Source organism: Thermobia domestica, chromosome 13, assembly GCF_964235325.1.
Source record: "Thermobia domestica chromosome 13, izTheDome1.hap1.1, whole genome shotgun sequence".
NCBI classification, from domain to species: Eukaryota; Metazoa; Arthropoda; class Insecta; order Zygentoma; family Lepismatidae; genus Thermobia; species Thermobia domestica.
Genome location: NC_137466.1, coordinates 211,382,827 through 211,398,433, shown reverse-complemented (window position 1 = coordinate 211,398,433; position 15,607 = coordinate 211,382,827). Strand labels below are relative to the sequence as shown.

Genomic DNA, 15,607 nt, shown 5'->3' with positions numbered 1-15,607 from the left:
GAAAGGTATAGCCCATGGTTTGTATTAAAAAACCAAAAAACCCGTTTTTTTTTTGTTTTGTTTAAACTTTTTTTTTTTTTTTTTTTTAAATAATTTGCTCCATGTATTTATATCACATATGGACAGAAATTAGCTTGTTTCGCCTTGTGTTAGTATGCAACAACCGGGTTATGCTGGAAGGGGTCACATAAGCTTAAAGCGGAATCCAAACCGCTTCTCGGCTTACATCCAAGAGAAATTGTCCTCCATTTGAACTCGAAACCGTAACTAATTGGCCACAAATGCGATACGTCTGCCGACTCACTCACGAAGGACTCCTGATAAAAATACGCTGACTGATCTTTACATATTTGTTAATATAATAGTAAAGTCATTAGGACAAAAGGACAAAAAGATAAACAATTGCACAAGTGGAACCATCATACAGAATTACATATGGACAATTTCAAAGTACTACAGAGTACAGAAGAACTAATTTAGTCCAAGTCAGTTCACTACGACTTCTATTAGTCCAAGTTAAAGAAATATAACGACTTACTTTGCATATCAGTAAGAAAAGTGAATAAAGATAGAATTATTTGAGTCCACTTTGGCTCTGACCCATTTATACATAAATAGTTACCAAAGATTCTTGGCGCAATAATTGCCTCTCGTGGGGTTTGTATGACCCCCTCCCAAAAGAAGTACAGCAATTTAATGTATTTTATCAATAGTAAACATTATTAAAACGAAACAATATTTAGAATTTTCCTTTGGTTGCATAACAATAATAACAAACTATAAAAAATCGCAAAAGAAACATCCATAAAGTTACATAAAAAAAAAGTTGCTTTTGTAATATAATCTGTTCGAGTAAAGAATGGGGAATTTAGGTCTGAATATAGTGCGAATAATATATGGGAGTGAAACGTGATAACCCACAAATATGTGTTCATCAAGATTTTACGAATAGTTTTACTTTTACGAACATTTTTCGTTTTTTGGTTTAAACCAGTTGTTTTTTTTTAAAGCTGGTTTAAACCAGTTGTTTTTTTTAAAAAAAAAAGCTGGTTTAAACCAGCCAACCCTGGTATGGCCCCTAGGTAAGTGTAAATCAGGATAACCAGATGAACAGGAGGAGGATATCGAGAAATCACTTCATCTATTTCATGAATGTGTAAACCTGTTGAAATCTGGAATCCGATTATTATTTTATTTTTTTTTAATGATCATCGAACTTTCTTCCCTTATTACGTCGCTTGAAAGTAAATACTGAGTTCTATAACCATTGTTTGTGTTGATAAATAGTCTCAGAACAGATCAATGTGATGCACGAATAATCAGGAAATCTGTCACCGGATACAGCGGCAAGTTGTTGCTTATTAGTTTGTTTGTAATTTATAATGGAAAAACTACTTTATATGCACACATGCAAACGTGCAACATGGCGTTGAGTCTACGCCTTGGAATCTAATCCCAAAGGGCAAATTTCATAAGGAAAGCACATATTACGTTCTATCATAATATAATGAGATATTATGGAACAGATGGATGGACACACTCTCAAATATCACTTGAATCGGAATATTCGAAGCTCGCTTTCATTATTATATGTCATGCTGAATTGTATATGCAGAAGATCCTCCCCCTTCTCTTCCACAAATTTCAATCCCAAATTTTAAGAGAAGGTATCTTATCTGGAATAAAACGTAAAACAAGGTTTATACACAAAACTTAAGTATTTTGAAGAAATTTTCACGAAACATATTTTATTTAACGTAGGCGGGCAAGGGGATTCACTCCCTGATAGACCTAGTTCAACTGCAAGCTGCAAAGACGATAGAAAATCCTTAAATATATATATATATATATATATATATATATATATACAGTGAAACCTCTACTAACGGACACCTCTATAAAGCGGACACCTCTCATAACGGACATATTTTGTAATCCCCAAACACTGTAATAGGAAAAACCATGTTGACAAACCTCTCTAAAGCAGACACTCTCTAGTACGGACACGGACAGTCTCTTCTGTCTCTTATAGGTATTATTTACCTCCATATTACGGACACTTTCTCTAGAAACAAGTTGAAAAATACAGAAAAAATACATTTTCAGAAATGCATACATATATCACCAAGGAAACATTGTAATAACATTTTTCCTTGTCAACTGACTGTTCAGAAACTCAGATGAAGCGTCTTTGTTTAACAACACCTTCATATCCTTTGCTTGCATTCCACTCCCACCCAACCTGTTTTAGAATCAAGTGATTGACAGTTGCCTGCCATTTGGGATGACACGTCATTTTACTGTTTTGCTGGAATCAAGCAAAAGACATGTTTGGTAATTTTTGTTCACGTATTCGCATATTGTCTTAGTGCCTCTATTTGTAGACGGAAGCAATAAGGTGTAAGTTGTTGTGAGCTTTCGAAATGCCACGAGAAGCGCTAATGTTAAAATCGAATTGATTGAATTTTCGAAGAATACTGAGGTGTGCGAAGGATAGCTGAAAATTTTTGTATCGGTAAAACACAAGCATCTGAGATAATATAAAACCAAGACAAGTTAATAAAGTTGTGGTGTGAAAATGACGTTGAAAATAGTGTCTCATTGCTTTGAACAAAGTTGGTGTGCAAGTGAATGTTTTTATAGAGTGCGGAATGAAAAAAAATCCTGTGTTAGAGTCGATGCTAAAAGCTAAGAATTAAGAGGTAGCAACAGAAATGAATGTTTCAGATTTCAAGGTCTCGAACGAGTGGTTAGAGAAGTTTCGGATTAGACAAAATTTCTTTCAAAGCGATTTGTGGAGAATCCGCAGATATCGACATGCCCACAGTCATAGAACGGTTTGATAAATTACCTTCAATAGTTTGTAATTACATATCATCTTATTTACTAATTTACGTAAGAAAATATCGAAACCTCTCTAAGACGGACACCTCTCTATAGCGGACAATTTTTGATTCCCCACGGCTGTCCGCTTTAGAGAGGTTTCACTGTATATATAAAACTACGTCACACTGGAAGTTATAGTGATATATAACTATGTCTCATACGGAGGGGAAATTACATTCTATGAGTTAAACATTTAAAACATACACTCCATAGTGTGCCAAAATGGAATATTTATGTTACATTTTTTTTTAACTGGAGAGGAACTGTAATCTCAAGAACAGACTTATTTCGGAAGTCTGTAGAAAGATACATACCGATTTTTATTAAAATCGGATAGGTTTTAGGGGAGTGACGGTGGAACAAAAAAACAAATGGTTATCCAATAATAGGACCTCGCTTCAATACGAATTTCATAATAGTAAGACATTTAAAAAGGTAAAAAATGTAAATGTAAATACAACTCAAACAACTTCACTCAAAGCAATATACCAATAGCCTCTCTAGCATAGCTTCAACATTAAATACGAACTACATGAAAAAATGGATCATCTTCTTACACCACTGACAATCTTACTATACATAGAAAAGAACCCTCATTGCACCTAGTGCCTTTGAATCCTTGTTAAAACTCCATACTTACATATCGGTATGTCCTTAAATATTTTCGATACTTTTAGACACTTGGAAGTGTTTCGTTACCATGTGACTACAAACTACAAAATATCTCAGTAATTTCTTTCAGTCTGCGGTAGACTGCTAGCGACCATGACCGCAGCGCAGACCGAAATACAGAAGTACCGTAGTTTTAATAGAAATAGCTACAAAGGCACCGGACGAAAGGTGAGTTCACTTTCTATGTTAAATATGCATCCTAATACTAGAGCATTTACTACTTAATTTTACTATCCATCTGCTGGGAAAAGACTCAGCAAACAATAAAAACACAACATACCGAAACAGCATGAAGTTTAAAATAATTTTTAAAAAATACACAGAACTGAATACATACCATAAGCTTATTTCCACTGAAATTAATGCATATAATGCAGATAATTTAGTACTCATCAACGTATAAATGAAATACATAACTCAATTAATATGAAGAATGAAAAGATGAACATGAAATATGTCCTAAATAGGTCTATAACACAGTTCTACGTATCTGCTGTGACAAGATATATTAAAATATACCGCAATCTTCCTAAACGTGTAAATGAAGTAAGATATTTTGTCTGAATGTGAAATTATGTGTGTCATATTTAATATACAGAATTTAATTTATGCAAGTGCATCAAACATCCATAATATTTATTGGAACGTTTTAAGTTAATGCATGCAAGTGTGTAACTTGAAGAAAAAATAAAGCATTTACCTTCATATAAAGCACGAGATCCGATACCTACAAAATCATGTAGTATCAAGTAATTATTGTAAATTATTATACGCCAACATGCAACTCAACTGCAATATTGTTTCAGATACACTAAAATCAAAATATAATGCAATTGTGTCTCAATGGATTCCCGGAAATGTTTCTAACTTAAAATAAATGCATCAACGTGCATTTTAATGTGACATGTAAAACGAAATTACATACGAAAACGAAAATATGCATAACAGATTTCTCTGTATCTCTGGGGGCCATTTAGCTTTACGTTTCGATTCCGAATTATATAAAACTATGTAGTTACGTACCAAAAATACATTAAATTCTTATCCTACAACGTCTCAAACATTAACCACAGAAGAATGTAAAGGTAGTTACGCCCAATTTGCTCTGCCTCGTCAATGAAACTTACTTTCTCTTCTTGTCCAAAATGTTTCAATATTTATTTTCTTAAAGAGAAAGGGAACTAATTTCTAAACCTTGCATTCTCTTTCTATACAATATACTGCCGTACGTAGTAGTGAAGTATTTAATCCTGTGAGAACTGTATACTACTTGAAGCATCATTATGAAGACTGACGTAGATTGTTGCTACTTGTAAGTGCGTTAATAATTTCATATTCAGTGCGTTCATGTAATTCAGTTACCAAAACCGTTAATACAGCACTTCCTATCTGCCTAATAATGTTCTCTTACATCACGAAAAACAAAACAATACACACTAAGTCTACTCACAATTAACAATAAATAAAACTTTCTCTTTTATGGAAATTCAAATTTCGCTACCGAACCGAAGCGCTCAAGCGTCCTCGATATCCAAGCGTATCAGTGCAGTGTGCTTCCATGTAAACAAATATTCTTTACCCACATTTTGTATTAAAATTCTGGTGTTTATCTAAAAATTCCACTCATTATTGGTTTTATTTTCATAATAAATCGTTAGGCTAGCATAATTTTATTTCTCTATTACTTTAATAGTGCAGGGTTGCTTCCCCAACTTTCAGCTATCAACAACCACCCACAAGCTAGGGGTATTGAACTATGCTTGAAAACAATTGACTACACATTACGTTCTTGTACCACTCTGACCCCATAAACATCCTCTAACACTAGACAATTAACTGAAGTAGCATTCTCAGTCCGAAAAACACACTTAAAAATTCCTAGAATGCCTAATTTGCTATTCGAAATATAGCAAACCAATTCAAAAACAGCGTACCTTCATCTTGGCGCTAACAATGTAATTCATTCGTCCCCCACTAGAGGGATGTAAATGAACGAAGCGTACCTGCGAGCGCCATTGACGCTCGAATTATAACTTTTGCTATGTAAATACGGATACTTCCCACTACAATTAAGGAACGATTTATATACCAAAACATTCTCTGACATATGCCATTGCGTCCTGACACTGTCTCCTTACTTCTGCGAGCGTACTTCACGAATAGTAATTTTCCAAAATATACCGTATTTCCCTTATTTTGCACTCATCACGTTGTATCAGCATGGTTCCGCTACTTTTACATTACATAACAACATACATACGTCTTACCTTAGCTGTGACTTCCATAGTATTATCTCTCTTCATATCGGCCTTTTCTTCGGACATTTTTTAAGAAGGACAACCACGTATGAACACAATACTAATATTAAAAATCTGGAATTCGCGAGAATCCCGGTAACTCCACTTGCACAGCACAGAAAGATGGCGGTTAGCGTGGGTCACGTGATTAGACTTGAACTTGAAAAATCACGTATTCGGGCGGCATCTAGTGAGAAGTACGTCAATCACTTCAACCTGGCGGGAAGAGATCTTCAGATGTGTGTTGTGTGCGGTCATGAATGACGTAAAGCGGAAGTTCAAAAGTTACTTACGTAAAACATTTAAATTTTAAAATATATTAATATAAAACACAGTTTCAATAATTGATCAATGAACTTCAATTCTTCAATACAAAGATTTAAAGTTATTGACATTTTATATTAACCTAAATACGCACAGATCTGGATATAAATACCCTAATCCTAACTTACTGTATATTTTATTGCGATAACTCAAGTCTGCTTCCACGGCTCTTGAAGTCAATGGTGATTTCACATTGCTAGGGAGAAGGCGGATTTCAATATACGGGAGATAAAAAGCACTGTAATAATAGTTAAATAATTATTTTTAAAATACTGATGATCTATATTGAGATACGGCCAGGCGCGCACCGACGGTGGACCAGTGCCTCCGGACAAGGGTACCGATCCTGGGGCCCGGGCCCCCAAAGCTCACGTGGGTCCCCTCATTATATTTGTAAATTTATAATATTTGGCATAATTTGAATGCAATTTGTCTTAAAAATCCTCATATATGCTTTCTGCATCTGAATGCCCCCCCCCAAATTTGCAGGGAAATCGGTACCCTTGCCTCCGGACCCCCCAAAACTTCCTAACTCAACTTACATTTGTACACTTTCTCAATAAGACTATACTTGTTGAACAGGGAGATGGTTGATGTAGCATGAAACTTTGATCTTACATTTCATCTGTACCCTTCCTGTTTTAAAAACAATCTAATTCCATCATTTTTTTCTGAAAATATAGGTAGAAGTATTTTACAATTACTTATCGTCTTTTTTCTTTTTTTCTTTTTCTTTTTTTTGTGCAGAATAATACTAGCTCAATGCCACATAGACACAATGGCTTGTAGTATTGCCTTCCCCTCAAAAGAAACTTGGCCCCTCCCACGAAAAATTTCTGGGTGAGCACCTAGATACGGTACCCCGAGAATTTCCCCATGAAAACATCACTGTGAGGTCGCATTTCGTAAAATATACTTCAGTATTGCGCCGATAATATAATGAAATCATGATTATACGTGACAAAGTAAACAACAGCACTGTATTATTAATCATTTTTTATGTGAGAGCAGACAATCAACCGACTTTGTATATCTGTCCGTCCATCTGATGTTTTTCACGATAATCCTCGTAAACTGTATCCGATTTTAATTAAATTTGATATATACCTTCTTCTAGCCTCAAGAAATATTCCTATTTCAATTGAAATCCGTTGAGAATAAGGGAAAAAGAGTTGATCTACCATATGTTGTAAGTTTATATATCCTAAGGTCTCTCCTTGAGTCTCTCCTCATGCAAATTCCTAATAGTAAAGTTACGTTGAAAGGTGTTGCTGCCTCTCTGACGCCAATAGATGTCGTTAATCTGTAGTCAATATACCGATTTAAAACTACTGTGGAAATTTAATTGCAATACAACTTAAAATCTGCATTGTTTCAATTTAGTTATTACAAAACGAAGCAAAGATCGTAACCATATTTAAATTTGAGCATTAATAATTATTTAACCGTATGTTGGTTGGTGGACAGACTGGCAGGAGCTCATGTGGTTCGGATTCCACGTTAATCAGTAGGTCCACGTCTCATATAGCCTCGCTGCTGAAAGGGACGCTAAACTAAAATCAACTCAACTCCTCCTCTCCCCCCGAAAAATTAAATGTAAGTAATTAGATTCTTAATTAAGCACCATTTTAACCTACAGAGTACATCGGGAAGAAGGGTTGGGCGCAGCAACTAGTATATATACTGTAATAACAAAATCATTTTCAAGTAAAATCGGGGGCGCGGTGGCTCAGTGGTAGAGCGTTCACCTCCGGTGCTTGGGGTCCCTGGTTCGATCCCAGCTCGCGCCATGTGAACTTTGTGGTGGACAAACACCGTGCTCGTGGGTTTTCTCGGGGTTCTCCCGTTTCCTCCCACTTTCTTCATTCCACCATTTCACTCATTTCTCATAATCACCGTCTTCTTTAGCCTCACCGGCATAACCGTGGGACGTAAAACTCAAAGATTTCATTTCATTTTTTCAAGTAAAATCTACGTAAACAAATATTTGAATTTCATTCATTACAGTGTATATTTTCTTGTATACATTACAGTGTATATTGTATATTTGCAAATTATCTTCAATCGTTTTCGGTTGAAATCGATCAAGAACAAGCGAGTAAAAGAAAATATTTCTCCCAACTTTTAAATTTTCTTATCAAAGTAATATGAGAAGAAAATAATTCTGGTAACTTCAGCCAAAATTACTTGATTTTGATACGATATGGCGTAGTTCTACACTTTCTTAGAAAATGAAATATTCTAGTTTAACGTCTAACGATTATCCCCGTTAGGCTAAAGGAGACGATGATTAAGGCAAGTGAATAATGATGGAAGCATTGATGGAATGATATTGTAGGAGGAAACGGGAGTATCCCCAGAAAATCCACAGATATAATGGTGTCCACCCAGGCCCGTAGCCAGCCCAAAAATGTAGGGGGGGCGGCTGAAGTTGGGGGGCCGATCCAACCACATTATAGTTCATTTGCAAGCCTACCGTGAAAATTTTAGGGGGCCGGCTTCCCTAAACACCACTGGATACGGGCCTGTCTCCACCCAGTACCGAATCGAGAAATTTCAGGCCCCCCGCAAGAAAATTTGAAAGAGCCCCCTCTATATTTAATACTTTTTTAATAGTACATTTTAATGAAATATTCCTAGCGTTCTATTTGCTATTCAATAGAGATTTAAATACTTACGTTTTAGAAGAAATCTTTCCTCCTCGACTTCATCTCCGCAAATTCCCGTTTAAGATCTCTCTCTTCAATTGTCGAAGTCCTCTCATGGTTGATTGCCAACAGTCCCTAGTCGCCATTCTCTCCTGTGTTATGGGACACCTTAAATAGCTCTTGATCCTCTTTAAGATTTGAGAATGACCTTCACAAGCCACAGGTGTTCTTCCATGAAAAAAATATTCTTTTCGATTAATTTTTACACCCCTCAAACATATTTATACAGATTTTTACTCCCCCCAAATTTTTCAATGACGCGCTTTGCGTCATAGCCCCCCTTGTGGGCACCCCTGGTAGTGACGGACCAATGTCTTCGTGGTACTTCTTTTGTCGTGGTCAGTCTATTGTAAACATTAACCCTGAAGCAGGCACGTAGCCAGGATTTCGTGAAGGGGGGGGTCCGTGACATGAAATACTGTGGTCATCACAATAGGGGCTCGATCATTCTAAACTATTTTACTGGAACATGTATTGGTTCGTTTAGCCAGGATTTCGTAACGGCGGGGGGAAGGGGGGAGTGACATGAAATTCTGAAGGCTCAGGAGCTCGATCAATCTAAACTACTTTACTATCAACATATATTGGTTTGTTAGGACAATAAAATGAGGATATGTTGCCAAGTATTTTAATAACCAACTATGAAGAAATTTCGAGCAAAACAATAAAAGAAAGCATTGAAAAAGATTTTGCAATATTTACGTCCTTCTCCTGTTTATTCAAATATAACAATTTTCCTTTCGTTATGACCTCAATTATTATAAAAAGTACATACTGAATACTGTCTTGTAAACTATCTTCTAATATAAATAAAATAAAGAGTTTGTTTATGTGTTTGTCTGTCTGTCTGTCTGTGTGCGGCCTGGGGACCAGACGAGTGAACCGAGTTACCAAATTTTGGTCAGGGTTGCCTCGGCCCAAGCCCCAGATCAAGACGAAGTGTGTTTTTCAAATTTCGAAACAGTGGGGTCTCAGGGGAGCGTTTACTGGAACCGGCTTGGGAACCAGACAAATTGACCGAGAGTTACCAAATTTTAGTCACGAATACCTTGGTCCAGGCTCCAGACCAGAGTTAAACGTTTTTGTCGATATTCGAACCAGGGGGTCTCAGGGGGTAGTTTACCGGGACATGTAAAAGTAGTAGAAAATGGCCGATTATTTATTTATTTATTTATTTAACAACCACCAGATACAGCTCAGAGGCCATTTTACATTGAATATTCCCCAACATTAACAATGGAAAGGATTTGGGAAGGTATCGGCCAGGGCCTGTTTAGTAGGTGCCATCCCGGCATTTGCCTGGTAGGACTGAGGGAAACCCTGGAAAACCTCAGTCAGGATGGTAGACAGCGGGATTCGAAGCCACGACCTCCCGAATGCGAAGCCAACGCTCTACCACTTGAGCTATTAGTGTCGAATTCATAGTTTCGGGGTCGCTGAAATCAATGGTGAAAGTCCAGTCGCATTAACTTCCAAATTCATGCTATTCGGCTTCGGGCTGGGGGTCACCGGAGGGGGGTGAGATACCAAGACATATAAAAGTAGTCCAAAATGACCGATATTAGTGTCAAATCCATAGTTTTCGCGGTCGGAAATCAATGGTGACACTTCCATTAGCGATGACTTGCAAGTATGCGGGCCGGGAGTCAGCGGGGGGTGGATACCAAGACATGTAAAAAATAGCCCAAAATGACCGATATTAGTATTAAATCCATAGTTTTCGCAGTTGCTGAGATCAATGGTGATACTCTCACAGGCGTTGACTTCCAAATACAGCTCCTGTGCGAAGCATGTGTATATTCAACTAGTTTTACAATATATGCGTTCCTTTCTCTGTTGAATCAAATACTAACAGAACTTTCTTTCAACATAATTTTTTGTTTTTATTATTCCGTCAACTACTATCGGTTCCGAATGACAGGTTAAAGGACTAACAGAAAATTGTCCTTGAAATAACATGTTTGATACTGCAAGGATGCGGTGACGAAAAGTTATGATTAAAAATGTCCACGCTGTTACATAACGGCACTTATGCTTTCGAAAGCTTGAAATCTCTCTGACTAGTAGCAGGAATTCTGAGAATTCCATAAGTTTTCTTGAAATTTCAAATTCCCTGGCTCTTCCAGAATACCTCGCTTACCTCGCCACCATATTGCAAGTACTACAAATCTCATAAGAAAGAGTAAGCAAAAGCTTCCTGTAGTTCTCTTTTTAATTTTTAACACTGAACCTTCTTTTTGTCATTTCATTTTGTTTTATCCTTCCTTAATTTTTTCACTTCTGGTCTCGAAGGGGGGGGTCCGGACCCCCCGGACCCCCCCCTTGGCTACGTGCCTGCCTGAAGCAAGCCTCGCTGTGTCCGAAAACCGACGATCTTCTACCAGTTCATCGAAGTGTTTTTTTTTCACTTTGGGTTGCCTTTTTGCTACGAACACAGGGTTGACTTTCCACTTTGTAGGGGAATAATTTAGTTTCCGGGGGTGGGGGTGCTTTGTAGCAACAGCTGTGACCCCTTGTTTTATTTGAGGATATTCTTCAATCAGTTTCTTCAATTTCTCTTGGCTGTCTTCAAGAGTGCGTAAAGGTTTCTCAAGTCAATTTGTTTAGTTTGGAGAAGTTGCGATGCGATGCGATGTTCAGTTGTGAAAATATGTTTCACAGCTCCACAACTCAAATCGATGGAATTCATGGCTTTCGCCAATCGCTCTGCTTCTGATACCTCGTTAGCCTTTTTGCTTGTCAGTGAAAATTTTCGGAGAGGTACATCTGCATACCTCAACCTGATACCTACAATGGATTGATACCGTAAAGTCTATCTGATTGGATTGAGCTTTTTCAAAGTGGCATCTGATTCTCCTGTCAATGATGACAGAATATCCCACTTATTTATATTTTGTCAAAAAATATATACAAATCCCGTACCGTTGTGAAGTAACTGGCAACTTCTTTTACACCTTTGACGGTATTATTAATGACAAGGTTTAAATTATGTACCTCGCAGTGAATAGCTCGTTCTTCAATTTCTTGAAGTCTCTTCTGAACATCTGAGTATGCAGACTCATCACAGCAGCGCCCTTATATCCCTGCCCTCTACATTTTTTCAAAGACAATCCCAATTTCTCCAAATGACTTAACACCAGAGTTGCAAGTCTGGATTCAGTTGGATGTAAAAATCCTAAAAACATTTGAGCAGTGTTGCAACTTTTGCAGGAGGCACAATGTACGGATAAGTTTATTTTTAAACCCCTCGAAAGTAAGAGACATCTCGTGTGTCTTTATCTGTCCTGGTAGCTCATTACTTGGTTCTAGTCAAACTATGGTGAAAATAGTTTTTAAATGTTTTAGAAATTAATATGTACAGGCAGGGGTGCCCATCCCCCCCAAAGCTGATGGCGCACTCCCCCCAAAACTAATAATCTCTTCCCTCCTCAAAACTCAAGTCCTCTAAAAACAATTGCCCAGTGTAGCAGTAGTTTTTATAGTACTAGTAATTGTTATTTTTGTTGTTGTTTTTATTTCCTGTAGTAGTATTATAGAATGCTTGTAGTAGTAGTAGGGGCAGTAGTAATTATAAAAATGGCATTATTTTTATTAGTAGTCTTGGTAGTGTACAATACTAAATATAATCTATAAGGATATTGAAGGATATAAAAACTTCTACACACTGTGTATGGCACAGGTATTCTTTGTTTTACAATTAGTAGTATTATTTTTTTCTTTACAAAATATTGATACAATTCCCTTGTACATGAAAAGTAAGACGCAAGTTACAAGTTATTGAGTTTGATACCAAAAGAAAATGTTATCCTCGAAATTAGCCTACAAAAAGAAGTGATATCCAACAAAAAAAAACATTCCTGTAAAAGAGCCAAGTACGAGTGACCTTCAAAAGAATTGAAATCACAAAAATAGGCGCCAAGTTCTGGTGGACAACAGTTACAAACACTCACTGGCTCACTTCAACTTTAGATTTGAAACTTGGCTATTGTCTGTATGGTTACCACTAGCTCACATTTATGTCAAACTACTTTATAATTTTCAACAGACAATATAGACAAGTTTCAAATCTAAATTTGAAAGTGATTCTTTGAGTGTTTGTTACTGTTGTTCACCAGAACTTTGCGCCATCCTTTCATATAGCAACTTGCGCGGTACTTCATTCATAGAGTTTCTAAGCAGGGGGTAGGGGGATTCATTCTCGAGATTAAAAAAAAAATCGCATCGTATTCCAATGTTATACTGACGACAGCAAAATTACTTATTCGACATTGGAGTAAAATTCTTCCCCAATTTTTTTATTCCCCCCAGTTTTTTTTCTCGATGGCACAACTTGCGCCATTCATCCCTCCCGTGGGCGGCCCTTCTCTCTTAAAATGAACCAACCTTTCCTTTCATACGGCTACTTGTGCGGTACTTCATTCATCGAGTATCGAAGCAGGGGGTACGGGGGTTCACCCCGGAAAATTTTTGAAAATTAGCTTCTCAAAATCGTGTTTTAATGCTATTCCGACAGTAAAATTGCTAGTTCGAAAGTAGAGTAAAATCCCCCCCAAAATTTTTCTCAATGGCGCAGCTTGCGCCATACATCCCCCCCGTGGGCGGCCCTGTGTACAGGCAAGGTACAGGGGGACCTTGAAAAGCCCTTGAGCCCCTTAGGGTGTTTCCCCCTCCGCACTACGGGGTCTTGTGGTTTATTGATCTGGCACTGTGTCCACCACAAACATACTTGGCCTTTTCAGAAATCCTCAGAGAAAATGTACGCTTTAATGCATCATAATTGAGTAAGTTTTACGAACGTTATATTAGAATATATACCTTTTATGCGGAAGTGTATATCATCCCTCATTCTGGAATAATTTAAATCTCAATCAAAGAGGATGATTGGGTACATTGCCTCAAAGAAAATATACCTCGTATTACATCAAAATCAAATCCATATTAACCCCTTTCTGCATGATTTTTTTTCTCTTAGCAAAAAAAAAAAAAAAAAAAAAATCAGTATTGGAAATCCTCATATGGGAACTTGAAAAATGAAATAAAATTTGAATTTTAGATTTTTCACTTAATTCCGACGAAAAATAAGTAAGTGCCATATATGACACACTTACAACTCACAAAGAACATGCCAGATGACACCAAAATCTCTTATTCATACACATCAATATTTCACACAGCAGCCAAAACAGTCATTTGATGTCTTTGATAAATCACAAAAAAGCTAAAGTGAAAAAAAAGTGTATGTGCCATATATGACACTGCATGCGGTACCGGTAAGCGGTTAAGAATGTTATCGTGTAATACAAGGCATAATTTTTAAGGGCACTAGGAGGGCAAATTCGTCCTTTCATTCTTGGTATATGTAGCAAGGAAGATGATTTGGAAGTATAAAAGAAAATATACTTAGTATTGCATCAAAATGAAATTTGAACTGAAGTAGAAAATTATTTTTTACTTTATTATGCAATGAAGAAACTTCGAGGTTTCAGTGAATTTGTTCCTTTTACCTCCTTATCCTCTACCGATTTCAACCATAAGCAACTAGAATGATTGGAAAGTGCTAAAGAAAATATGCATCATATTGCATTAAAAAAAAATGATTTTTTGAAAAATATATCGTTAAAAAAGTATTTTGTTTTCGTATCACGTATATGCTCAAGTTTAGAACATGGAATTGATTTCGTCGCCTTTAACCTCCTTTTTTTCACGGATTGCAAGCGCAGAGAATGAACCAAAGATGTTATAAAATACAGGAGTCTGTCCATATTATCTTCATCCTATTAAATCAATGAAGCCAAGAAACAACCGAACATCGGCACGTCTGATAGGCTACTTTCTGTTTCCGCCAGCGTCTGATTGGTTACTTTCGTTTCCGCCATGATTGTTGGCTCAAAACATTGCGATCTTATTGGGCAGAGTGGGCAGAGTAAGAGTGGCGAAACTGTGACGTGTGGCTTCAAGATTTTGTTGTAAGGACAGATCCTCTATTTTATAATATTATTGGAAAAAACTAACATTCCAAGTAAACGCATACTACAAATTTGTCCTTAGATATTCAAATATATCCAACTAATTGGTAATAAATAGACAAATGCAAGTAGTTTACTTTCTAAAGTGATCTTAAATTCTGTTACTTTTTTGTTTTATTAGCAACGTTATAGCTACTGAAGAAACAGGAATCGTATTTATGTCAAGGTTGTTTCTCTACTGAACGGCGTCGTCGAGTTTCCCGTGAACCGAGAGATGGCCAATGGTGAAGCGTACTCGCACAAGTAAAGTAGGCCCGATAAACTAATAATATAAACAACGTTTAATATATCATAAAATGTTTAAAATTATACTGCATCACGTGATAATACATTCACTAGAAATGTTAATGCTCAGAAGGAACTTCATTTGAATCAACGCAAGATATTTAATATTGTATGCTATGCAGTGGAATATTTAAAGGGGTGGCTTCCGAACTTAAGCACTCACCGAAATTTTATCGTAATATTTTATTGTTTTATATAAGTTATATATTGCAGAATTTTCACATTTCCAGGAATAAATTCAGCAAATTCTCCCCCCCCCCGAAATAAGCAAAGCCCCAAAAATAAAATCGTAAATACCCCACTGATCGTATAAAGTGGAAAATTCAACTAAAATTACCCACAAATATTATTATTTTATCCTGTACGGTAGCGTTTGGTAAATTTATACATATGTTCAGTGGCGTATTTA

At 36.6% G+C, this 15,607-nt stretch overlaps 1 protein-coding gene across 2 annotated transcripts in view; it reads right to left on the bottom strand.

The window, feature by feature from the left end:
* The window catches only part of LOC145668990 (uncharacterized), a 75,311-nt gene extending 69,316 nt beyond the window's left edge, over positions 1 to 5,995 (bottom strand). The window contains exon 1 of one of the 2 annotated variants that reach the window (XM_081737297.1): positions 5,826 to 5,995. In XM_081737297.1, the coding sequence (XP_081593423.1) occupies positions 5,826 to 5,882 (57 nt within the window). In that variant the 5' untranslated portion in view covers positions 5,883 to 5,995. Of the gene's footprint in view, positions 1 to 5,492; positions 5,514 to 5,825 lie in introns of those variants that run through there. The other variant, XM_081737298.1, reaches the window with a different exon arrangement.
* Positions 5,996 to 15,607: the final 9,612 nt, after the last annotated feature.